This window comes from Caretta caretta, chromosome 1 (genome assembly GCF_965140235.1).
Source record: "Caretta caretta isolate rCarCar2 chromosome 1, rCarCar1.hap1, whole genome shotgun sequence".
Classification (NCBI taxonomy): Eukaryota; Metazoa; Chordata; order Testudines; family Cheloniidae; genus Caretta; species Caretta caretta.
The window spans coordinates 163,784,683-163,811,660 of NC_134206.1; the positions used below are offsets into that span (position 1 = coordinate 163,784,683).

Consider the following 26,978-nt stretch of genomic DNA (forward strand, 5'->3'; position numbering starts at 1 on the left):
ATTAGTATTCAGGGCTCTCTTTACTTCAACAAGTAAATATAAAATAGTTTTCAGTAACACATACATTTAGAAACTTATTTAATACATTTAATTTGGACAACAGTTTGCTTCCAAAAGCCAATTTACTTAGCTAATATATTGAATGCATCTGATGAAGTGAGCTGTAGCTCACAAAAGCTTATGCTCAAATAAATTGGTTAGTCTCTAAGGTGCCACAAGTACTCCTTTTCTTTTTGCGAATACAGACTAACACTGCTGCTACTCTGAAACTTAGCTAATATACTGTTCATCTTCTTAAATGCAAATCCCCACCATATCAACATCTTCCCTTTATAGCTGATGGGTGAAGGTCACACACATAAAATGTTCTTATTCCCTAGGACTTCAAAACAGAATGTTTTTTCTGAAGGACAAATAATGTTCATGTACAGTACTGAACTGAACAATGTGATAAAGCGTGCTATTGTTAAACAATAGCACCACAGGTCAGTCTGACCAATTTTTGCTGAAATTTAACAACCAAGCAGGAGATCAGATTATATATATATTTACACACACACACACACACACACACACACTTACTTTTTAAGAGTAGACTGGGCCTTAACAGTTGATGAATCATAAGTTTTCAGTTTATTGCCTCTGTCTCAAACTAGTACGTTGTTAATTCTTAATTAGAGCTAATGCTATAAATTAAGAAGTGTGTGGATCGTGGTTATAATACAGAACACACTTCTTAATTTATAGCATTAGCTCTAATTAAGAATTAACAACGTACTTGTTTGAGACAGAGGCAATAAACTGAAAACTTATGATTCATCAACTGTTAAGGCCCAGTCTACCCTTAAAAAGTTACGTCAACATAGTTATGGTGCTCGGGGAAGTGAAAAAGTCACACTGCGTGCCACAGTTAAGCCACCTAACCCTTGATGTTGACGTGAGTAAAATCAATGGAATAATTCTTGGGGAGGTGGATTATCTAAAATCAATAGACAAACCCTGTCGATGTAGGAAGCGTCTACAGTGGTGCTGCAGCTGTGCTGCTGTAGCACCTATACGCGCACATGGTCTCAGAAAACAGGCACTGAAGACATTTGCTATAAAAACAGGGGACAAGAGTTTTTATGGTTTTCACAGATAGTGGTGAGGGTAGAGTAAACAAGGAACAGAAGTTTAAAAACACTTCCATAAGCTGTTTACTTGTGATTGCTGCGCAGAACAAACACCTAAAGCTAACATTCCATAGCCCTGCCCGCTGCCTTCATGTATTGGGAATACTGATGTTCTATTTAAATAAACCATGTTTCATGATCTGATTTAAAGGAAAAAAGTCTGACTGTTCCTAGTTTTCTTAAAGACTTTTCTTCACTGGAGGGGACGTGTACTTACCTAGCGTTAAAAATCTGGGGAGCATAAGACAGGGTTTGTAGTTTTCATGTGAGTTAGCAGGTTAAATTACAGACAATAGAGGACTGGAGCCTCAGTGTTAACGTTTTATAGCTATGACAAGGTCTTGTATTATCGTGGATAAACCTTTGCTGAATTAAGTTTAACATCATTGTATCATTTAACTTCATTGTATTAAAAATGCAATTGTCTCTGTTATTGTGACAGGTTTCAGAGTAACAGCCGTGTTAGTCTGTATTCACAAAAAGAAAAGGAGTACTTGTGGCACCTTAGAGACTAACCAATTTATCTGAGCATAAGCTTTCGTGAGCTACAGCTCACTTCATCCGACGAAGTGAGCTGTAGCTCACGAAAGCTTATGCTCAGATAAATTGGTTAGTCTCTAAGGTGCCACTAGTACTCCTTTTCTTTTTGTGTTATTGTGGCAACTTTTTTTTAGGGAGGTGGGGTATGCTAATGGAATGCCTCTGGTTATCAGCCCTTTGAAGCTTCACCCTGGGGAGGGAACCCATTATCTGGCTGGATTACCTTTCGAAGCTTCAAACCGGATTCTCTAGACTAGAGATCAACTGACAAAGAAAGGACATTGGGATAAGTAATTTAAGTTTAAACTCACTCCGGGTTTTTGTTCTGATTCAGCAAGCAGACAGACTGGTCCCCAGAGGGCCCCCAATCCTTAGGGAAGGTTTGGAAATACTTTGTCCGACCAAGGCCCCATAAGACTGGATTCTTGTTCTGAGCTGAAGCTACGATGAACCCGAAACCACAAGAAAACCCCTGGGTGGGGTTCTGAAGGACTGCTCCTGCCAGAGCCCATGCTAGAGTTAGGGTGATCTCTAGTAAGCTTATTAGCACGGTGTAGGTTCTTTTATTATTTTAAATGTTTTCTGTGTATTGCTTTTACCTTACGAATAAAATATGCTTGCTTTGAAAGAATAGCCATATAACTTATAACTGTGGCAATTACACAGTTAATTATCTCTGAAGGGACCTGCTTAGGCAGACTGTCTTTCGCAGAGAACAAAACAGCAAAGGCAGGGAACTGTTTACCCTGGAAATACACATCACAAAGGAAAGCAGCAGTGGCCTCCACCCAAGTAAGGCAAGGGCAAGGGGGCTGGACCACTGCTGGGAAACAGGTGCTGCTGCCCTGAGCTGTAAAAAAGGCAACAGTGGAATGCTTCCTATATAGAATTAATCTCGTCTTCAAGCTACAGTATTTATGTCTTTGTCTATGATTCCCTCATCTCTCAGAGGGAGCCATAATATTGCTATAACCTGAAGAATGTGGGCTTGCTCATCACAGCCTCCTCATGAGGATCTCACAGGAGCCAGGAGTATAGCCTAAATGGTCTCTACAAGATCCTTTTTACAGAGTTCAGGATGGCACTATTTACTACAATGTTCTCAGAGTATGTATTTACAACCTGTCCCAGTACCTTCATATTTGGGGCTTTCAGAAATCTTCCCAGGAAAACTGATTCGTCCCACCTCCAACTTTTTTTAAACTTGCTTCAAAACTGATTAGAAATGCTTGTATTACAGTATTTATATTATTTCTTGAACTATAAAATACATATGATTGTGTGTTTTGGAATTTCTTCTCTTTAGAAACCATTTTAAAAAACAGTGAAACATGGAATCTTCTATCTAGATGCTTAATGTCTAGCCATCACCGTGGTCTGAGTGCAATCAGTGTAATATGATTTTCTGTAAGCTTTAACCTTTGTCAGTTTAGTTGGAGTAGGTTTGCGTGTTTGTGAGCTAACTAGTTCTGATGGCAGAACTTAAATGTGTACGCTGTGACCAGGAAGAGGTGAGGCACATGTTCTGGCACTGAAAAACTTATACCTGCTGGGGAGCAAGTGAGAAAGATGACCGTCTATGCTGCCATATCAAAAAGATTATATCCAACTAGGGATGGTGGAAGATTTATGCCTGCAGTCAGTGTTACTCCTGCAAGAAAATAAATGGAGGGTAGCATGGAAGCGTGGGGCATAAGTTCTGCCACTCCCTGTTCCTTTCCTGAGGCATTACTAACTGAAAGGCTTGTTGGAGGGGATCCTACAAGGCCACGGAAAAGGAGCTTGTTTCTGAAGAGTTTGCCTTCTGTCTCTCCGAAGTTCTGCCTCATTTTGCGCCAGCCTTTCTGCCCCCCCACGGATCAAGTAAAAATATCACCAGTGGCCACAAAAATTCCCCTTCCTTCCAAACTTATTCAGCTTTATGTATGGTAGCATATTCTAAATCCGAAGTCACCCTAGCATTGCACAATTGGTAGAGGTATTAGTCATGGAGCTCAAACATTATAGGTTCTGTTATTGTTCCAATATACTTTACCAATACAGAGGTAAGCACCATTGCTATAGGGTGGACGGGGGGAAATGCTAGCCAAATTCTCCACCCTACCTCCCATCAGTAATTGAAGATTCTGCTGCTGCCAGATCACAATCAGAAATGTGCACATGAACAACAATCACCATCATCCACCTCCGCTGTGAAGCTTCTGTTGCTAGCTTACCAACTGCACTCATTGGTAGTCTGGTCAACCAGAGCCAAAATGGTTTTCCCAATGGATCTATCATCTCTACTGAATCAAAGAGCAGGGTGAATAAGAAACAGTGAGAACAGTTTGGCATATTCCACAACCATAAGCCATTCAGCACAAGGATTCTCTCTTTTTATGCTTGTACAGAACCTAGCATAATGGGTTGCAACCTGAAATGGAGCCTTTGAGAGTATTTACTACTAAAAACAACTACCACCACCAGCTATCCCTGCCTCTCCCTGAGGATAACTTGATACAAATTTTAAATATATATATATATTTTTTGAGTTTTGATATGACACTCCAAAAGCAGAAAGCCTCTTTTAAAAACCCACACCACTTTCGTGTTTCTTGTGTGGCTTATCAGATGAACCTCGGGGTTTGGTCAGTGATCCAAACTGGAGGCCATTTGAGCAGAAGGTTCCTGAGATAAAGCTTTTCTTAAAGCTGACATGTTCTGGCAATGAATTTTGCTGCCCAGAGAGAGATCAAACAAGGGCTGAGATCATCACACCAGGATCTCAGACACCTGAGAGTTACCCCAACAGGGTTCATGCCACTCACTAGCCCTCTGGAGAAAATCAGATACAATGCTATTAACCAAAGACTTTAGCTCTTTAGTTTGGATCATCAGCCTCTGAAGTTCTTGATGTTGCACCAAACAAATGAGCATGTGTGGACAGAAGAGTTAACAGGGTTTTTAGCCTTGAAAGTTTTAAGCGGCTTGGATGGCTTAAGAGAACAACCAGTAGTCCTTTGAACTTGACCTACCCAGCCAGTCTGAGCCTGAGTCCCACCTCATGCAAAAATCTGGAAAAGGTCAGAAGACCTACTGCTAAAAATCCATCTCCATCAGAATTGTGGGGGTTTTGTTTTTTATTTTTTTGGAGAACAAAGTATTTTTGTAAAACAAAATTAAACGTGCTTGCTGACAGGGAAGGGCCATTGTAGAGGGTGGAGGAGGAGGAGGAATGGCGTGAGGGGGTGGGGCCTCAGGTGAGAGGGAGGGACATTGGGAAAGAGACATGAAGGTGAGTGACAAGGGGAAGGGGGCAGGGAATAGGAGCAGGAGTGCCTGTGAGCCCTACACTCTCCCCTTTTGTGCACACCAGAATCTGGGGACCCATGTATAGCAGTTTGACCCCCTTCTATGCCCCTCCTTATGTAAGCCAGGTTCTTGGGGGGTGTTAACTTTCTAGGGAGTCCCTCTTCCTATCCCTCCATAGGATTGGGGGTCCCTGCCCTCTTGTGTGTGCCAAGAGCCAAGGGGCCCTGCCCATCTATGGTGGTCTGACCCCCATCATGTGAGCCAGGTTCTGTGGGGACCTGCCTTTTTGGGAGGGGGTCTGAACCCCACACCTTACATCTATGTGATCTGGGGGTCTCTGTCCCCATGTGAGCCAGGATCTGGAGAAGTAATGTCCTTGTGGGCGAGGAGGTGAGAACAGACGTGCTAGGAGCATGTACCAAGAACACACTTAACACTGGGATGAGGAATTGAGAATGGGCATGCTTGACACATCAGAGTCTCTCCAATCAAGCAGATCACACATCTCAGAGTGGCTATTTCAGGTTGTATTCATCTCCCTGGGAGGTTCTCATTTAGCTGAGACCATCACATGGAGATGACTACTGCCGTCTCTGCCACTGGCCTGCTGGGTGACCTTGGTCAAGTCACTTCCTTATTCCCAATTTATATATGGGAAACAGGTGAAATAAAGTTCTTTGAGATCTATTGGTGAAAAGCACTGTATAAAAGCTATGTCTTTTGAATACTATCCAGCCACAGTAGTATATCAACTGCATACTGAGGTGAGAACTACAACTGCCTAAATGGCCACTAACTTCTATGAATATACGTTTATCCAAAAAAAACAAACAAACAAAAAAAACCAATCCCCCCTCCCCAACCCTAGAAAACTAAATTGCAAAAAGCTTAATTAACACAGAGTTAAGGTTGCCTTTTCTGATAGTTTGTGGCCTTTTAAAACAAGGAGTTTATCAAAACTCAAACTTCTGAAAACCAGGAAATACAGACTTAAAGAAAACACACACGTAACCTGAAGTATGCCCTCTTTGAGAGATGCCACAAAATACCATAACACACATACACATACTCTGCCTTTTTACTGTACTGGACGGCTGCTCTCTACACTGTGCCTACTCCCCTGAAAGGTTTCAGAGTAACAGCCGTGTTAGTCTGTATTCGCAAAAAGAAAAGGAGTACTTGTGGCACCTTAGAGACTAACCAATTTATTTGAGCATGAGCTTTCATGAGCTACAGCTCACTTCATCGGTTGCATACCGTGGAAACTGCAGCAGACTTTATATACATATATATAAAGTCTGCTGCAGTTTCCACGGTATGCATCCGATGAAGTGAGCTGTAGCTCACGAAAGCTCATGCTCAAATAAATTGGTTAGTCTCTAAGGTGCCACAAGTACTCCTTTTCTTTTTACTCCCCTGAAAGAATACCAAACTTGTTAAATTTAACAATTTACAACCCCCTTCACACATGCACACAGGATACCACCTAAACCTATGCTTTCCCCTACCCACCATTAAATCCATAGACTGCTCTCCTATCTCATCACTACTGACAATACCCATAGCAAGACCACCCCAGTGCCCTTCTCCTGACACAGCCTACACAATTCCATATTGAAATGATGCCAGACTGGAACCTCAAGGTACACATGCACCTCTTTTCTTTGATCACACATCTCCTCACATCATCTCAATGACAGCTCTGTGATGCTCCTCAAACTAAATCCCAGATCTCCTCATATCACAAACACATCTGCACCAACCAGCACAGCTACACCTAACACGGGGACTGCAGCTGGAATGCATGCAGATAGATCCCAGTGGCTCTTGCCAGTTCCAGGGGACAGAGGTAAGATTGGATGGATATTTTATATTGTAAAATACCTCGTATTTCCTGGTTTTCAGAAGTCTGAATTTTGCTGAACTTTACATTTTCGAAGGGCACAAACTATCATTGGGCAACCCTAACTCTGCATAACACAATTTTAGATCATTTAATTAAAGATATTTTGGCTATGAACATGTATGTTAAAAGCACTAACTTTACTGATATGCCTACACATAATGAACCAGCGCCAGTTTCCAGACAAAAACTGCTGTTAGCTTCTATCAGCAGTAACTTTACAGAACCTCACCCCATTCTGTTAGCACACAAAGGCAAAATCTGCAATAGCACAATTACATTTTGGCACCAGGACTATTAAAAAAAAAAAAAAAAAAAGGATTACCAAACCCTGTACACTGCAATCTGTACTGAACATTCTAAATACCGGCATTCATTTTGTTAGTTAGCAACAAAACAATATTTTGCTAGCAGTTAACACACACGTGTATATAGACAATAAAAATGCTGGTAAAAGCACTACTCGAGAATAGGAATGAGAAAAGAATAACCTTATTTCTAAAAATACATAGTGAACTAAAAAGGTATAAAAGCCTCATGAACAGTTTGTCAAAATCACTGCTGTGAAATAATCTTTCCACAAGACCTTGTATATTTCGATTATACAAAATAGATTAAGGGAATAAGGATACAGGATTTATTTTTATAACACTCAAATTTAATTGGACTCTTAAGTCTGGTCATACTGTGCATCCACAGTATAGGAAATAAGCTGTTTAAATCCCATGAAATGCACTTACATCAAACAAGGATTATGTTTTCAAGTGATACATAAGGACAAAGAACACATAAAATTCTAAGCAACAAAGATCCCATTTTCATGCTAAAGAGAAATATGGAGACTTATCTATAATTGAAATGTTTTTCATAGTTTTCCCATGAAACAAAGCAAGTCTTTAAAACACTGACGAAGGTGTCAGTATTTAATTTTTGGTAATTAACACAGTCCACTTCCATGTATTTGGAATAGACCTTTTATAAACATAGTACATTATTTTCTACAGTAGTGCTTGAAAAATCCACTTGTAAGTGACAAATGGAAAGTCTTCCCTGGCAATCACGGGGTCATAAATCACCAATTTCCACAGACTTTAAGCTTTCATTATAAAAAATGAATTCTCACCGTTTCAGGGGAACTGCACCTATACTACTCCTCCAGGGTCCACTCCAGGAGCACCTAGTCAGGTCTCAGACCTCCAGTTGTCACCTGTCTCTGCGCAGGGTCCTGTGTCCTACTCCCTTCTGACAGGGGATTTTAAGGCTGCACAGCTGCCTGACATACTCTGTGATATCCACAACTACCCAGTCTGCCTTAAAGCCAGCATCTAGGATGAGCTTTCTCTCCAAGGACTATGAAAGGTGTGATTTACTGGTAAAGCTCTTTCTAAACAAGCACACTTATTCTTAGGGCAAAAGCATCACAAGGAAAAAAACAAACAATAAAAGGATTTTAATGCTCACTAAACACACCAGGAATCGCCCATCTTTCATTTGGGGCATCTGGTAGACCAACATTCCCTCTAACTAGGGTGACCAGATGTCCCCATTTTATAGGGACTGTCCCGATATTCGGGGCTTTTTTTTTTTTTTTTTTTAAATATAGATGCCTATTACCCCCCACCCCGTCCTGATTTTTCACACTTTCTATCTGGTCACCCTACTTCTAACCCTTCAGCAAGGATTGAAGTCTTACCTCTTGGACAGAAAGTTTTGTCCATTTGTTGAATCAAAATCAAAGTGTCTGTTTAAAGTCATCTTTTTATTAAAAAAAAAACAACAACAACAACAAAAACTTGTTTTGTCCCCCAGTCTCCTGAAAACAGATAAAATCAGTCCTTCCCATAACTCCCCAGGCCAAGCTTCAAAGCTCCTCCCCCCCTTAAAAACACACAAATACGTATCACTCACACTGATACCAAGGGCTATGAATATTCTACAGCTAATAATGTCTAGCCCGTCTCAATATAATGGCTATTTCACATTCACGCATTAAAACAAAATACAACATGGTGCCCAAAAATACTGCACGTGGTTGCAGTATTATCACAGGGATCTCTAATCCTTACGGTTGCAATAAGCGTATTAAGAACATTAAATGAGGTAGTGCTGTATTTCTCAGTCTACGGACTACTCTAGTACCACTGTTGCAGTTTTGTCAAGCAGCAACGGACTAAAACGAACAGAAGTCGAGTCGGCTTCACTGCTGCTATTCAGAACCCTGGGGGCAACAATGAAATTGCAAAGAACCACACCAGCTTCATGCTGCTACTGCTTGATAAGACTAAGCAGCAGCAGAGTGAGACATTGGAGATATTCACAGAGGAGAAGCACAAAAAAAAAAAACACACACAGCAGGGGGTGGAAAAGAGTGCTAGAGTTGCAGAGCTCTTTTCTCCCCTTGCTTCACCACAGCCACGAAGCTGGAGGAGGGGTAGTGGAGAGCCACTTCTTCTTCCCTTTACCCCTCATCCCCACAGGCACCAGCTTACCTTCTTAATACAGGAAGAAATGGAGATTACAATGAAGTTGAATGGCAACAAGTTTATACACCCACCCCCACAATTATCTTGTGGAATTCACTACTGCAAAAATCCGTGAAGCCAAGAGCTTAACAGAATCTAAATCAATCAAAATATAAGAACGTTGATAACTACATGAAATAAGAGAAGATTAAAAAGTTAAGAGAGATTAATTCTGATGCTTCTCCCAAACATCTCCTTGCCATCGCTCATGCTACCCAGTATGCAGGAAGGATCTCCCTGAGCTTGTCAGCAAAGCTCCCCATTCTTTTCACATTCGAGTTCCTCCTGAAGGCCCACCTGTCACAATGCCAAGAAACTTGCTGTTAAGCAACACTGTCATGCTCATAGAGTATAACGGAGTATAAATTTTCATGTCCATTTTAAAAATACATCTATTAACACAGCAATATTTGTTGCTTCCCTCCGCACTACCAGCTATGTGTCTTTAGGTTATAAAATCCCTGCCCAGGGGACTGCACTGCCTATATAAGGAAAACACCAGACACACCATGGGCACTCCTGGAACTAAACAGTAATTAATAATTATCTTCAGGCATAAGACAGCTAGTAACTGCTTAGGCAAGAGGAAACTTTCCTTACAAGCAGATTATTTTGTAATTTGCCATCAATAGGTGTTTTGGACCTTTCTCTGAAGCATCTGGTATAGTCTATAGCCTCAGACAAGATACAAGACTAGAGGAACCACTGGTATGATCCGGTAATTTTTATAACCCTAAAAAGATTAAGTCTAAAAAATACCAGGGCAGATGGACTGATGTAACAGATAAAAGCTTTTTGTTTGGTTTGCACTATACTGCTGCATGTTTTGTCAGTTACATATCTGAGCAAGAGTTTTCAGCTAGTAGATGTCAGCTGGCCCCAGTGAGCAAGACTAGCCAAGGTAAAAGATCAGAGCTCATCTTCCTCCACGTACAAGTGCCCAGTGACATCTGGAAATGATCAGTGGAACTCTCTGAAGGTCCCAAGTTCTCCTGGCCATTCCATTCAACCTCTCTCTCTTGCAGGGACTAGCCTATCAGTCCAAAAAAACGATGAAGGTTTGCTGAGGATGCGAGGGTATAACTGATAACTCGTGCAGCCCAGGTAGCACCATCCAACTTCTCTCTTCTGAAGACAGCACACACTGAAGGCAGTTAGTAAACCTACTAACTCCACTTTTTGCACAGCTGTGGAGATCTGTTAGTAAGGTTTACACAATGTAGCCAAAGAAGGTTATACTAGTAAATGTGCAGTTTTGCTAGTATAACTGCATCTACATTGGGGGCTTTTGCGGACACATCTGAACTTGGAGATCTGCAGTTTCCACACCTGCTTCAACTATATCCCTTGCAATGAGATACACAGATTTCTCACTTTCTCCTCCTATATATACAGATAATCTTCTTCCTCCTGTGTATATAAAAATTACTACAATAGTTTACTCCTGAGGGAATTCTGCACCAAAAAACTACAAATTGAGCACAATATTTTAAAAATCTGCAAATTTTATTTGTCAATAAATAAATGTGGAGGCTCCAGCATGGCAGTGGGGAGCACAGTCCACTGGCTGCATGGAGGTGGGAGATCACCCTGCAGCCCCCTCCCAAGACACAGACTTGGTGGTGAGGCTGCACCTGACCCTGACACAGCGCAAGGGCCGGGCCTGCCCCAGAAACACCCTGAGGCCCTGCCCCTCCATACCAGACGCACCAGATGTGGGCAGACAGGTGCAGCCTGGCAAGATCCAAGTGTGGAGGGGCTTGGTGTGGGGTGAGAGGGTTCTGTGTGGGGCAATCTGGGTGCAGGCGGCTCGGTCAGGAGTCCGGGTGAAATCTGGATGCACAGGGCTTGTTGCGGGGTTCTGAGGCAATGGGACTCTGCATGGAGGTCCAAGTGAAGGTGGTTAAGGCTCAGCAGGGTGAGTGTGGGTGTAGGGGGGGAAAGGGCTCGGTGAGGGAGGTCACTGGGGGGGTGCAGATGCTGGGGGAGTGGGACTTGGTGAGGTGGGGGGTCCAGGTGCACCTGGTTGGGGTCAGTGGACTGGGGGTCCAGGCAGCTGGGGCTGGAGCTCGTCACGATAGGGGTTTGAGTGTGGGGAACTCAGCAGGCGGTGGTCTGGGTGCAGGTCTGGGTGCAGGGGGAGTGGGTCTTGGCAGGGAGGGCTGGTGCAGAGAAGGTGGGGCTAGGTGGGGTGGGGGTTCGGGTGCAAGGGGTCCAGATGCACAAGGGTTGGGCAGACAAGGGAGCAGCTCCCCATACAATTTCCTCTCCCCCCCCCATGGCTGAGGAGCGATGGGGGCAGGAAGCAAGGGGGGAGGGTTGCGGAGCCAGGAGAGGTTTCTGGGGGTAAGTGTACCCGGTCCTGGCCATTCCATGCAGGGGAAGTGAACTCCTCACCCACCCTGAGTCAGAACTATCAGCTGAGCTCAGTGCAAGGTAGGAGCCCCAGGTGGGGCTGGGGAGGGCCAGGAGAGTGGGGCTCCGGTGCAGGGAGACTCTGGGTGAGGCTTGGCGGGTGTGTGTCTGGTATAGAGGGTCTGGATGCACAGGGATTGGGCAGATTGGTTTAACTGGCCCCAGTCAGGGCGTACCCAGCCACACAATTTACCTCTCCGCTGGCTGCTCCAGGCGCCCAAAATGACACGCCCTGCTCCTGGGAAGGGGCACGTAACCACTCTTGAAGCTTCCCTGTCAGAAAGTCATTTCTGCAATGGACATGAATTCTGCACACACGCAGTGATGCAGAATTCCCCCAGGAGTAATAGCTGCATTAACTGAAAAAGCCCTTGGAATTTTTTGTTTTTTAAAAACAAACTTCCCACTATTTTGTCAACCTATAATTGTTCCCTAAGTTGTTTTCTGGGCTTCGACACATTATTAAAGAGATCTTTAGCTGTCCTAGTCTCAAAGCCAGCAATAAAGGGTAACCCTAATAAAAAACAAAACAAAACAAAAACACTTCCAAGATAGAATACCTTATTGAGTTTGCCAAGTGAAGATATGAGATCTGCCCATTCGCTTGAAGATTCAAAGTTCCTCAAAGCTTTTTCAATCACTGAAGAATAATTTCTGTATCTGTAGTCCCTGAACAGCTCCTGCTCTTCTGGATCCATCTTAGGTTCTCATAGCAAGCCAAAACTACCTGGCAAACTAAAATGAACACACACTGTTATGAAAAATTAACCAAGAATTAAATATTGACAAAGCCTACACCTGCAAAGATTGCAAGGGTGTAGTAAGTATGCAGACATGTTTGAAAGGGAACTGTAAACAATTTATTTAATTTAAAAAACTGAGTTAAAAGTAATTTAAGGCATGACACCAATTTCCCATTGCCAACTTTCGTGGTTTTTCAGTCACAGTTTCCTATTTTTAGAAATGCTCTCTCCTATGTCTGAGTGATTCTTTTATACAGTACCAGTAGGGGAGAGTCACTACACAGAAGAACTCATTATACACAAAGTAAATAAACTGGGGACGAATAAGGGAAGGAGAGGAAGATATTTTTGCTATTTTTTCAGCTATAGTAATCGATGGCATTACCTGCAGCAACAGAAAGTTAAAAATTCACACTAAAGCATGATTTTCTACTATGTGCCAATTTGCATGATTTTATTTGAAGTCTCACAATATTTAGTGTTTCTCTTAAAATCCCAGCTCCTGGAGTTGTGCAAAGTGAGAATATCAGTTCTCACTTTTTAAAAAAAGTTTTGAGTCTTCATGGTTGTAGAACAAAGCCTTAAAACATTACCTGAGTGCATACCAAAGGCTCAAAAACCAGAAGTAAGTTGAAAGAACATAAAACATATTTTTTTAGAATCTCATGATTTTTAGACCCATCTCATAGTTCTGAGGCTCCTGATTAAGTTTCAACCAGCTGGGATTGGCAATACTGACAAACTCACTAAAAAATGTTCAGTGAGAGGCTCCTACTTTAGTCATTAAAATAAGTCTGTATCTGAAAACAATTCTAATCAACTTACTCTTTAAAATGTTGGTAGTTAAGGGACAAGTTCTATTCTTCCCTCCATCAAAGATAAAGCCTTTCCCCCTCCACCAGCAGAGCTTTAAGTACAAGTGCATTCAACATTCTGGAAAGGTAATGGCACCGCCAGTCAATATTAGCTCTGCATTAATGAAGTTTCTAGGCAGTGAATACATTAGGCTTCATCTTCACTACAAAAAAGGTCTTTCCTTAATTGGTGATAGAGAAGACCAGGCAATCTGTAATTTTCACATGTTGGCTGGTGGAGCTGTAACCCAACCTCTTAACACATATGAAAACTACAAACTACCTGCTTTTCTCTAGGATTTTATGTTGAATTAACTAGGTTGAGTTAAGAATACACCCTTTCTTCCCCTCTCCAATGAATATATGGCCTTAGAAAGTGGCAAATTATGAACAAACACTTGAAACTATAACAACTTACTTATATTTCATCTTTCAAACCCATTTTTTAATCTTCAAATAGAAATGCATGAAAACAGGAAGAAAGATGTGGTTACTACCTCACTATCAGTTAAGAAGTTAAAAAGCAAAATTATCTGACATCCATCCAGGCTATGTCTAAACATACACTTACTGCGCAGCAAGCTGGGATATAAATCTACAACACTTCAGCGTGTTGTGTACTAGCTCTCCATGTGGACCCCGTTCTTACACCTTAAAAGTTCCCTCGTGATCTCTGACATATGCTGTTTCAAATCTATCTATTCAGCAGTGGTACTTTATGACTGGAAAAATTTGTGAGTGGGCTTGTACAATAGGGTTGCTTGTGATAACGGGGGGGAGGGAGCGGAAGAAGGGGGAGACAGGGCTCAGCAGTTCTGAGTGTCTCTTCTGAATCAAGTCAGATGTTCCTAAAAATCTCATGCTTCAGGGCTTCAGCCAATCACCTGCAGAGGTCAGGAAGGAATTTCCCTCTACTCCACCTCAACATATTCTGTTTTTTGGTCTCCTTCCTCTGAAGCATCGGCGATAGCCAGCTGGAGACAGGATGCTGGATGGGAGAGGCTGGTACTCTGAGGAGGTACTGAGTATTCACTCTCTCAGGTGCTTGGCTGGCTGGTTCTTGTTCACATGCTCACAGTCCAACTGATCACCCATCATATGTGGGGGTCAGGAAGGAATTCTCCCCCAGATCAGACTGGCAGTGCCATAAGGGTTTTTCCACCTTCCTCTAGAGCATATGTATGTGGGTTGCTTGCTAGATTCATCTGGGTATATCTCACTTAATCAAGTCCCTGCCACTGCAGGGGCCATGGGCACTGGTGCAACTTGGTCCCTCCCATCCTTTGCCTATGGCACATAACAGTTTAGTCTGAGAGTTGTAATACCTTGGTCTAATTTCAGTTGCTGGGTTATGTTTCTAGCCTGTGATATACAAGAGGTCTGACTAGATGATCTGGTAGTCCCTTCTGGCTTTAAATTCTATGACTATGACACTTGGGCTTGGTCTACACTAGAAAATTAGGTCGGCAAAATGACATTGCTCAGGAGTGTGAAAAATCCAAACCTCTGAACAGCATATTTAAGCCAATCTAAAGCAGGGAGGTGGATTACTTACACTGACAGGAGAATTCCTCCCATAAGTGTAGCTAGTGTTTACACTGAAATGCTACAGTGAGGCAGCTGTAACATTTTAAGTGTAGATAACCCCACTGATCTATAGTATGCAAGCAACTTTATTTATTATTACTTAAAATAAAGAATGCCATTTTTTTTTTTTAAAGAGAGTTTACCTTTTTCAGGCCCAATTCTCTCTCTCATTGTATTACATGCTTTATAAGTTAGAATTGTCTAGAGTGATGCTAAACATAGCAATGCCAGCTTTAACTACTAGAATCAGGGTACTTGCACTGCTATACTAATTGTGATTAGTCCTGCATCCTAGTGTCACTGTACTCTGAGGTAATATAGAAAATACAAACTACAAATAATAGGTATATTTGCAAAACACACCTCGTGTGGACACAGCTATACCAGCAGAACTGCACAATTTTCCTGGTATAAAACTGCGTCTGAGTATATTTGGATTGGAATTTATTCAGCCGAACACTTTATGATCAAATTATAAACACATTTAACAGGGACTGATTTTCATGGAATCACAAATCATTTTCAAATTATAAAGATGTACCTATTTCTCTCAATGGACCATTTGCCATCAAGAATCCATTTTTGTACTTAAATGTTTAGTAGTTACACTCTCATCCTATATAAAGTACCTCCACAATGCACGCCAATTTCAGAAATAATAAGGGTATTTATCCAAAAGCACAGTAATGTGTCTTGTGGAGAAAATAAATAGGGAAATGTTATTTACTCCTGTTATTGACGTCTGAAGTCAATTTGAGTTGTGTAGCTAGATGTCAACAAATTTACATTCAATTTTAATAACTGCAAAATAATATTTGAATGAAGGCAAGATTGTATTATACAAGAAAATACTCTGACAGCAACAAGTAATTAAATAATACTTTTTATTGGTGACCCTAAAGCCCACATTCCATTGCTAGAAAGCCCCATTTTAATTTGTAAACTAATACATTAAAATTTACTCTATAAATCCTACCTTAAAATATTAAAGATTAATGTGACAATCTTAGGACTATACTTCAACCTGTAGGCACAATAGGATGTGGAGATTATTACTATACTGATGTGCTCACTATTGGAGTAACACCTTAACTGACATTTTTTGTGCTTTTGTTTTGTATCAGACATATCCAATTGTTTCATTATAAGACTATTGTTGAAAAAAAGTATTAAATGATCCATGTTTTGCATCATTTACTACTTTCAGAATTATCTTACCTTAGAATCTAATATACTGGAGTAAAGGCTTTAGTTTTATTTCCTTATGAATTCTCTATTCTTTTACTTTAATCTCTTGCTACCTCACTGTATTGCTCTTTACTTTAATCTACTGTGTCAACACAGTAGATTACACTAAAAAAAAAAGTTTTAAAAATCATATTATGAATCAAAATCTCTGTGATTTCTTTAAATGACAAAAGCTTGCTTTTAAAACACCCCAGCACTGATGAATAAAAGTGAAATTTGACCAGCCTGTTTTCATAGTTAAAGATAAGATCAATGAAAAAGTACATAGACTGAATAAATTATGTAAAGTAATTGAGACATTTCCTCCCATTTTTATCTATCTTTGATGAAAGAGAGACAAGAAAATACATTTGGTTTTAAAATATTACTTTTAACCTGAGATGTACCTTTAATATTTGTGGCTGATCCCTATAGATAAACATCTGCTTGATAAACAAGAACGTTTTTGTCCAAACACACCATAACTTGGTTTAAGTTTCTCTGTTCTCTTTCCATTTCCCCTATTAATAATGACAATGCAGTGTATACGCCAAGTTCCAACCATGCATCACTGTGCAGACGGCAGGGCACTTTTGCTCACCAGGAATCAGGGGCTCCCTTTTCCTGGGTGCCAGACTAGACACCGTGCTTTGGGCAGAAGTTCACCCTAAGTCAGTGGGTATCGTTGGAGGAGGAAACCCTGCAGCATCTATGCAGCAAACAGGGCCCACACAGCCCTTCCCCGCAGCATCTAATAGCCAGGCACTATGGCAAAGACCACAGCTGTTACAACAGCTTGCCAATGCTGCAGGGAGGGGAGGGTGTGAGCTGCAGCATCTCAGACAGTCTGCACTTCTGCACTAGAATAGGCGTGTACATACATACATCCTCCCTCCTGGACACAGACACACAGATCCCCTGCTTCTCATACATAGGTATACACACACACACAAGAATGACCATACTGGATCAGACCAATAGTCCATCTAGCCCAATAGGCTGTCTTCTCACAGAGCCCAGTGCCTGGTGCTTCAGAGGGAATGAAGGGAACAGGGCAATTACCGGATGATCCAGCCCCTGTTCTAGCAACTGGAGGCACAGCGAGACCCAGAGCATGGGGCTGCGTATTGTGTATATAAATCTCCCCACTGTATTTTCCACTGAATGCATCCGATGAAGTGAGCTATAGCTCAGGAAAGCTTATGCTCAAATCAATTTGTTAGTCTCTAAGGTGCCACAAGTCCTCCTGGTCTTTTTACACACACCTGAGATGCCCTAGACACACACACACACACACTCCCCTGTACACACGAGCTCCCTTTGCACACACACACACACACACACACACACACACACACACCCGCACTGGCTGGCGGGGGGGGGGGGGCGGGCACACGCCGCTCTCCCTGTGGGTCGCGGCGGGAGGAAGCGGCAGGGTAGCAGGGAGAGCGGGGTGGGGCGGCGCAGGGGCCCCAAGGACCCACCTGGCGAGGCGGCGGCGGCTCCGGCCGGGCGCGGACGCTGCTGCTGCCTCTTCCCAGCGACTTGTCCGTGTCCGTGTCCGTGTCCGGGGCGGGGCCAGGGCGAGGGGGGAGTCCCTCCGTTTCTACGGTAACCGGGCGGGGCCTTGCTCCTGAGCTCGGTGACCCGCCTGCCTGCCCAGCCCGGGCGGCTCCGCAGCGGCCAGCTCGGGCAATACCATCCTGGACTGGCGAGGGGGGAGCCTCAGCCGCCGGAAATGAGGAAGTCCGGTCCACCTTCCCCCTCCCTTTTCCCCGCTGTCAGGGATGTGGAGCTGCTCGGATTCATGATGATTACATTGAGACGTATTACCCTCCCCCCCCCCGTAGGGCCAGGGTAAGTGGTACATTCCGGTAGCCTGCCTGTGTATCTGGCGCCACCTGTCGGCGAAGGTGGGGAAGCGCAGCGGACCCGAGCGCCCCCGCTCCTGCCGCTGCACGCAAAGCCGGGGTCGCCCCTCGGGACGCTGCTGCGGGGTTGCGCTCCTTCAAGCCGGTCCCAGCGCCGATCTCTCACGCCCGCTCGCTCTGCGGTGGGTAGTGCATCTTGCGGAGCAGGTGCCAAGGCCACCTATGCAGAGGGGCGTTGTTCCTGTAACACAAGCAACAGCAACGCCGCCTGCTGAAATGATCAGCAGTGACATAATCGGCACAATAGAAACAGCGATCACTGGGGAGTCAGGTTTCAGAAGGGTAGCTGTGTTAGTCTGTGTCAGCGAAAACAAGAGGCATCCTTCTGGCACCTTAGAGATAACAAATGTATCTGGGCCTAAGATTTCGTGGACTAAACGCCACTTCATCAGATGCATGGAATGAAAAATACATAGGCAGGTATATATATTACATCAGGTGAAAAGGTGGGAGTTGCTTTACTGTGTGTGTGGGGGGGGAGGGGGGAGGGAGGGGGAGTCAGTGCACTGCTGACGAGGCCAATTCAATCCGGGTGGATGTGGCCTATTCCCAACAGTTGACAAGAAAAGGTGAATATCAACAGAGGGATACTCACACCTTCTTGTCAACTGTTGGGAATGGGCCACATCCACCCTGATTGAATTGGCCTTGTTAGCCCTACAAAAAGTAATAGTCCAATGCCATTTCTATTGGTTTGCTGAAGGGAACATTTCTGAGAACCCAACAATGAAGTGTGAGGAGGAGAGCAAGTCTAGAAGAGGCTCTGCCTCTCTTATGAGATGGGGTATCTGACAGAAAAGTGTAGAACCACTACTCTACAATAAGGCTGGATGCCTACTGGCTTGCCAACAGTGCCTAAAAAGGCCAAGTACAGGCAGCACCTTGCAAGTGGTGAAGCCTAGGAAGGAGCAGCGGGTAGAGTGGCCTTTCTGTCACCTTTGCACCTCCAGAATTCAGGATCCAGTCAGGGACATACCTATCCCATAACAGGTCAGACCAGCCTCCAAGGCTACTCTAACTTAAGCTGTTTGTATTGCAACAGCTCTTTATGGATCCACATTACCTCCTGTTCCAGCATGTCCCCAACCTTTCAACTGCCTACAAGGTCCCTACATGAGAGAGTGCCAGCACAACAATGCCTAATGCAGGGAGTATTCCTTGGGCATCAGTTCGGCAGAAGTGCTATAAAGTGTGTGCAGCAGAATCCAGGAGGAGAGGGGACAATGTTTAACAAGCTGTTGCCAAACCAGGTTATATCACAGATTGGTAACTAGTATAAATGGAACTAAAAAGAGTGTTGGAACACCCATAGTTTAGCCTAGCCGGGAGCCTAGGGGTGCAACACTCTTCTACTATAACTAGATCCCATTCACAAGCGCTGGTTATGCCTTGTTAGAATCTCTTTGGACTACAAACATGTCTAATCTGATCATAAGCAGGGCTTCAAAGTCAGTGCATGTGGAGCCCAAATTGATCTCTGCTGGGCAACTTGACAAACAACTCAGAGCACTGGGGTGAGTTAGGTTATGGGTATACCTGTGACATTGTTCTCCTTTCAGTCTTCTCTGAAATTATAAAGGAAAAAGGATGGCTTAGGTCTGATATATATGCTAAGTGACTAGCTGAGTTAGTGCATTAGCCTTTGAACACTAGAGGCTTAGATATAATAATCTTTGCTTAATTCTCAAGCAAAAATAAATGACTCCATTTGTCAACACAACAAAACCACAATGCAACTAGGTAAATCCATTTGTCTCAAGAGAAAGACAGGAGTGGACAAGAAATGTTACATGAAAGAATTTTTCATTGCATACATCCAATGAATTAAAGGAGACTTAAACTATGCCTATTTCACTGTAACTATTGTATTGAAAGATCTTAATATGATACTTTAATAAGCTCCAAGTTCACTCAGGTTTTGGGAGGGAAAATAGCTGGTGCAAAAGGACACACTTTAGAGACTTGAATTGTAGTAGATATTATTTCAGATACAGCTAACGTTGTATAATAGATGCACTGAACTCCCAAGTAACTCAGTACATCAGCTTTGCCACTTAATTTTGTTTCATTCATATGCACATTTTGTACTTCCCTTCTGTACATTTTTGTAGAAGTTAATCCAAACAATTTGAGATATATCTTACATAAAACATTGTAAGTCTCAAGCAGTATTTATGATTTAAAAATAAACAAATAATCACATGTAAAATTTATATACACATTGGTATCAAGCCAATTCATGGACACCTGGTTACACTGATAATATGTGATCACTTATATCTTGTAGTGTTAATCTATTAATGTCTAGTTGCATTCTCCAATAATATTTATAGCATATAGCAACATTCATGTCCAAAACTTAATTCTTTACAAACATTAACCCACACTGTGGCTTTAAGCCAGGGCCTGTGTTGAGGTGAAGGGGGTGAGAAAAAAACATGCAGCAACTGCATTCCCAGAGAAAATGTGGGCCAGCAGTCCAAGCACACTTTGAAAAGGCACTCTCCCACAACAGCTCAGCTCCACCAGCTGGTGCAAAGGGGAAAGTCTCTGGTCCACAATGCCTTTGGAGATTCTGATGCTGGGGTTGGAAATAGATTAGCATAGTACTTGCAATCTCCAATGTCAATGTGCCTGGCCCCTGAGCAATTTGAAGGGAAAGGATATAAAGAAGCTCCTTGTTCTCTCCCTTCCATACCCACCCTAGGCCACAATCCAGTTCATAATCTAACTTTTATATGCATATGACACACAAAAAGTCACCACATGTGAACTGTTTTTTCACTAATCAACTGCCCATGGAGCCTATCAATATCAGAGGGTAAAACAGCTAAATATACTGCATTCTGAGCTCCCTCATCTGGAGTTTTAGGAGCATTCAGACCTGCCAAGTCAGTCTTCAGTCATCTGGGGCAGTCAGAACTAAGAATTCTGTCAAATTTCTTTTTCTCATTCATCATCCTGGTTTGAGTCTTGGACAATACTACAATTCCTATTTCAGACATACTGTAGGCACTATGTGATCAGCCCTCCTTCTCATGTACTCCATTCTTGGTATCCTTCACAAATGTTTTCCATAAGCTTCACTAGCTGCTTCTTAATGATTGTATCACTGTGAAATTTCTGCTGCTGATCTTGGCTGCAACTTGCAAATGCCCAAACACCCATGACATTTGATATGTTTACACCTTTGGTTATAACAGGGAAAATACCATATTTCAATTATTGACAAAATACTGTATAATTTTAGAATAATGGAGAAAGAAAAATGATTGATCTCAAATAACATATCTGTCATTAAAATGAAAGAGTGAAATAGCATTGCAAAAAGCTAAACAGAAGAGTTTCTGGACAATGGTCCTAATTATAAAAAATAAAACCAAATAAGATTCTAAAGAATAAATTTGCATATAACACCAAACGGAGAGGGTTTGCAATCACTTTGGAGGACAGGATTAGAATTCAAAAAGACCTTGATAAATTGAAGAATTGATCTGAAATCAACAAAATTAAATTCACTAAAGTACAAAACTACATTTTAAAGGAAAAATCAAATGCACAACTACAGAATGGGGAATAACTGGCTAGGCAATACTGCCAAAAAAATTCTGATAGTTATAGTGGATCACAAATTGAATGAGTCAACAAAGTGATGCAGCTGTGAAAAAGGCTAATATAATTCTGGAGAGTATTAATAGGAGTGTCATATCTAAGACACAGTAGGTAAATATTCTGCTCTGTTGAGACTGGTGAGGCCTCAGCTGGAGTACTGTGTCCAGTTTAGGGCACCACACTTTTAAAAAGAGGTGGACAAATTGGAGAGGGTCCAGAGGCGAGCAATAAAAATAATAAAAGCTTTAGAAATCCTGACCTATGAAGAAAGGTTAAAACACCAGGCATGTTTAGTCTTGAGAAAGGAAGACTGAAAGGGAACCTGATATATGCAAGGGAGTTGTAGCTGTGTTGGTCCCAGGATATTAGAGACAAGGTGGGTGAGGTAACATCTTTTATTGGACCAATGTATGTTGGTGAGAGAGACAAGTTTTCAAGCCACACAGAGCTCTTTCTCAGGTCATGATGGATCTGAAGAAGATCTCTGTGGCTCAAACACTCTTACTACCAGAAGTTGGGGGAACCTGATAATAATCTTCAAATATGTTGAAGGCTGTTACAGAGGATGGTAATCAATTGTTTTCTATGTTCACAGAAGGTAGAACAAGAAGTAATCAGCTTAATCTGCAGCAAGGGGGACTTAGGTTAGATATTAGGAAAAACTTTCTAATTATAATGATAGTTGAGTACTGGAACAGGCTTCCAACGAAGGTTGTGAAATCCCCATCACTGGGGGTTTTTAAGAACAGGTTGGACAACCACCTGCCAGAGATGGGCTAGGTATACTAGGTGCTGCCTTATCATGGGGTGACGGGCTAGATGACCTCTCAAGTTCCCTTCTGGCTTTACATTTCTAAGAGTCGATGAAGACTATGGCTCAGAGCTTCAGCTACAGCCAAGGAGTGCACATTTCAAGAGGGAAGTACAAAACTGAACTTTGATCTCTTCTGAACATGAGCCTGACCTGATAATGGTCCAGCCCTCTGGTGAAACTTGGGGCAGCCTACAGGATTCCTGTAAGTTACACCCCCAGTGATCAGCAGGAAGTAGGGACCTTGCTGGCTGAAAAGGAGGAGTTTGGTGTGAGAGCTGCAATACTGGCATTAAACCACTAGAAGACTCCCTATGCTAGCTTTAGCACCAAAATCTGTTGTCAGCAAATTGTAAAACCAGCCACACCAGAGGATCTGGGCCTGTATTTCTAAGAGTTTGTTAGTTTCAATAGCTTAATTTCTTACAGTGGAAAATAATCCCAATAAAAATGTGAGATTCCCTTATGATCCATAGATCATAATACAAAATAGCAAAATTTCTGAGAAGAGCTGTTTAATGGTTTGTGGAGTTCATGTTACTGGAGGGGATCTTCATTTGTATTTATTTATGCATTTAAAAAACATTTATTCAACACAATAAAATTAATTCTTCAGTGCTTCAGGGTATATTTTGTCACTGCATGAATTTAACTCCCATTAACCTGAATTGGAGTTATACATGTGCACTGAAAAGAAAACACATTTCTTAACTCACTAATCTGTGTTACTCAGACCAACGTTGTAATAAACATAACATTTTATATTGTTGGCAATCCACTCGTGATGCCTAACAGTTTAATTGCAAAATAGTCCAATACCATGTGTCCTTATTAAGTATTTTTACATCAAGCCTTTTTCAGATCAAAAGTTCAGATTCCCCAGTCCCCCATCTACATATTTTTACTTATCCTCTCTGTAAGGCTCTGTCTATAGTACACTTTTTTCTTAGTTTCCTACAGTTGTTGCTACCAGTGCATCTTCATTGGTGTTTCCACCATGGTAGCTTATGCCGGCCGCAAACAGGTCTAGACAACACGGTGCTTAAAATGCTGCTGGGTGCTGCACCTTGATTATGCTAGTGCTTCTACTGGTGGAACTGAACCAGTGATAGAAAATGTGAGTAATTTTAGGAAAGTGAATCTACTGGTGATGAAGCTGTGTATGAGCTTATATTTACAGTAATAAAATCTCCTCAGTTTACAAAATGAGATCGTGAAATACACTGCAGTGATCTAGTACCTCACCTCAGTGTGGAAGAGATTGTCACAATATTATGAGTTGAGTTAACCATGTGGTTTTGTGAGTGGTAATAATTCATTGCAGACCATCTCTCTGCCTGCAAAAAAGTTAGTTTTTAGTGTTACCTCCGCTTGAACGTGAAATGGTGTGGGATCAGCAACACCTTATATGGCAAGAAAAATAAAAACCACAGTAATGAATCAAGCTACCATACTGTACAAATACAGAATTCCAACATGCACATTATATAACGCATCACATCCCAATTCCTGTTTAGAAAAGGAGAATTTATTGACCCTGTTTTTCTCCCCCCATCCCTGCAGGGCTGGAGCTATGGGACAGACTTCACCCCCAGAGGGGCAGCAAGAGCACCTACTCTTGCACACAGGAGCATCCTGAGCACACAGGTGGGGAGAAATACCTGGGTGCAGCTCCCACTCCAGCTGTGCTCTTTAGGCAGGTCCTTGCCCTGGGCAGACAGTGGCTATGGGGGAGGAGCCTGGAATCTTCCCCATCTCTGTGGGGTAATTATCGGGGTTACTCTCTACCTCAACCCTCTAGGGTACCTTTCGCGTGTCTGATGTACTGCATCTTGAATGCAAGCTTTGTTGGTGCATCAGCAGCTAGCTCTTGTAGGTGCTAGCCCTAGTGGGTCCCAATAACTGCTCAAACACATGGCTAAGGGAAAGGTTTTTACTAGGGCTGGCAGGAAGGGGAAAGGTTGCAAATACCCTAGGTCAGTGGTTCTCAACCTATTTACTGTTGTGGGCTGCATGTGCTGCTCTCTGTGTGTTATGTGGGCTGCATCCACACAATATATATACTGCCTGTATGGCCCTGAGGATGTCACACAGGCTGCAGCAGTGTGGTGATTGGGCCTCAAGTGCTTACACAGCGACAGTTCAAAATGTGCAATAACAGTTCTTGTTTGGGGCCCTGGGGCAGTCCAATTGAGAGTTGGCGTTCTTCAGGCTGAGTGCCCAGGTGCCCTCTCCAGTCCAGTCTCTGTTCAAACAAATAAGCATTTGTGGGTTTCCCAGCCAGGCTCAGTTAGTGAAGGAGGCATCACCACAGGGAATGAGGGAGCCAGGTGCCTCCACTCAACCACATCCCATATACCTTCCCTGCTTATGGGGAACAGATTCTTTATTGTTATAGCCAAGGGAGAACTTACCCTCCCTCGCTCCCTGCAGCTTGGGTGAGATGGTACATTCCAGCATCAGGTGAGTGGTAGGCAGGAGCACTGCAGAGCACTCTGGGTGGCTTCCTAAAGCTGGCCTGGGGGAAGGCCTGGGTACCACAGGCTTGTGCCTAGCAGTCTGTTCCTGCAGTTACGCTCTTAGGTCCCAGCAATGTCCCAAGAGCCGTAGTCTAGCCCAGCTACCCTGTTTCCCACTCCCAGGATTGTATTATGAGCCTCAGGCTATTTAGTGATTTTCCAGAAGCCTCAGCTCCTGGAGTCCTGTGATTAAGTGAAAATTTTAAGTTTTTAAAATAAGTTTCTTGCTTCCCTGCCCCCCAGCCCCGGATGAGCAGAAAAGCTTGAAAATGGGATCTGCATGTATCTTGCAAGCTCAGAAACCAGAAGGCAGATTAAAAGGAACCAAAATTTATGATTAAAAATAAATCTCATGATTTTTTAACTGCTGGGGTTAGTAATAGCATAGCTAGGAGTATAGGGTTACGTAACGGGGTAGGTCACCTCCCAAATGTTCCCACATGGTCAGGTTGGCCAGTAGCCTGCCTCAATTTCCCTCTTCAACAGGGCTCCTTAATAAATTCCACACACCCAGGTCATCTTCTTCTTACCAGATGCGGAGCTTGCCAGGTCAATCTGCAGCAGCCTCATCAGTGAAGTGCAAAGCCCTCAGCGAAGCAAGCTTGAGTCCCCCTTTCCTTCCCCCAGGTGTGCTCGACCCCTGTCCCCGGCAGCTAAGCCTGGGCACGGAATGTACCACCACTGCCTCCCAGCCAGGCCCTCTCAGCCCTGGTCTACACTAGGACTTTAGGTCGAATTTAGCAGCGTTAAATCGATGTAAACCTGCACCCGTCCACACAATGAAGCCCTTTATTTCGACTTAAAGGGCTCTTAAAATCGATTTCCTTACTCCACCCCTGACAACCAGCAGCCAGGCGATTTGCCTCAACCTCCCACCCCGCCATAAACGTCTCCCCCTTACTCTCACAGATATTGTGGAGCACACAGCAAGCAGTAATAACAGTGGGAATATTGGTTTCGCTGAGGTCTAAGCGAGTCAGTAAACTGCGCCAGCGCGCCTTTAAACGTCCAAATGCACATTCTACCACCATTCTGCACTTGCTCAGCCTGTAGTTGAACAGCTCCTGACTACTGTCCAGGCTGCCTGTGTACGGCTTCATGAGCCATGGCATTAAGGGGTAGGCTGGGTCCCCAAGGATACATATAGGCATTTCAACATCCCCAACAGTTATTTTCTGGTCTGGGAATAAAGTCCCTTCCTGCAGCTTTTGAAACAGACCAGAGTTCCTGAAGATGCGAGCATCATGCACCTTTCCCGGCCATCCCACGTTGATGTTGGTGAAACGTCCCTTGTGATCCACCAGAGCTTGCAGCACTATCGAAAAGTACCCCTTGCGGTTTATGTACTCGGCGGCTTGGTGCTCCGGTGCCAAGATAGGGATATGGGTTCCGTCTATAGCCCCACCACAGTTAGGGAATCCCATTGCAGCAAAGCCATCCACTATGACCTGCACATTTCCCAGGGTCACTACCCTTGATATCAGCAGATCTTTGATTGCGTGGGCTACTTGCATCACAGCAGCCCCCACAGTAGATTTGCCCACTCCAAATTGATTCCCAACTGACTGGTAGCTGTCTGGCGTTGCAAGCTTCCACAGGGCTATCGCCACTCGCTTCTCAACTGTGAGGGCTGCTCTCATCTTGGTATTCATGCGCCTCAGGGCAGGGGAAAGCAAGTCACAAAGTTCCATGAAAGTGCCCTTACGCATGCGAAAGTTTTGCAGCCACTGGGAATCGTCCCAGACCTGCAACACTATGCGGTCCCACCAGTCTGTGCTTGTTTCCCGAGCCCAGAATCGGCGTTCCACAGCATGAACCTGCCCCATTAGCACCATGATGCATGCATTGGCA

The 26,978-nt window shown here is 43.1% G+C and overlaps 1 protein-coding gene and 1 pseudogene across 4 annotated transcripts in view; both read right to left on the reverse strand.

The window, feature by feature from the left end:
• Nucleotides 1-18,052, reverse strand: part of DOP1B (DOP1 leucine zipper like protein B) — a 91,259-nt gene extending 73,207 nt beyond the window's left edge. For 2 of the 4 annotated variants that reach the window (XM_048867209.2, XM_048867216.2), the window contains exons 1-2: nt 17,739-18,052; nt 12,404-12,578 (exon numbers count right to left, since the gene is read on the reverse strand). In XM_048867209.2, the coding sequence (XP_048723166.2) occupies nt 12,404-12,541 (138 nt within the window). In that variant the 5' untranslated portion in view covers nt 12,542-12,578; nt 17,739-18,052. The remainder of the gene's footprint in view (nt 1-12,403; nt 12,579-17,738) is intronic. The other 2 variants (XM_048867200.2, XM_048867224.2) reach the window with 2 other exon arrangements.
• A 2,892-nt stretch (nt 18,053-20,944) lies between these two features.
• Nucleotides 20,945-25,697, reverse strand: LOC125631317 (carbonyl reductase [NADPH] 1-like; annotated as a pseudogene).
• Between the last annotated feature and the right edge of the window lie 1,281 nt (nt 25,698-26,978).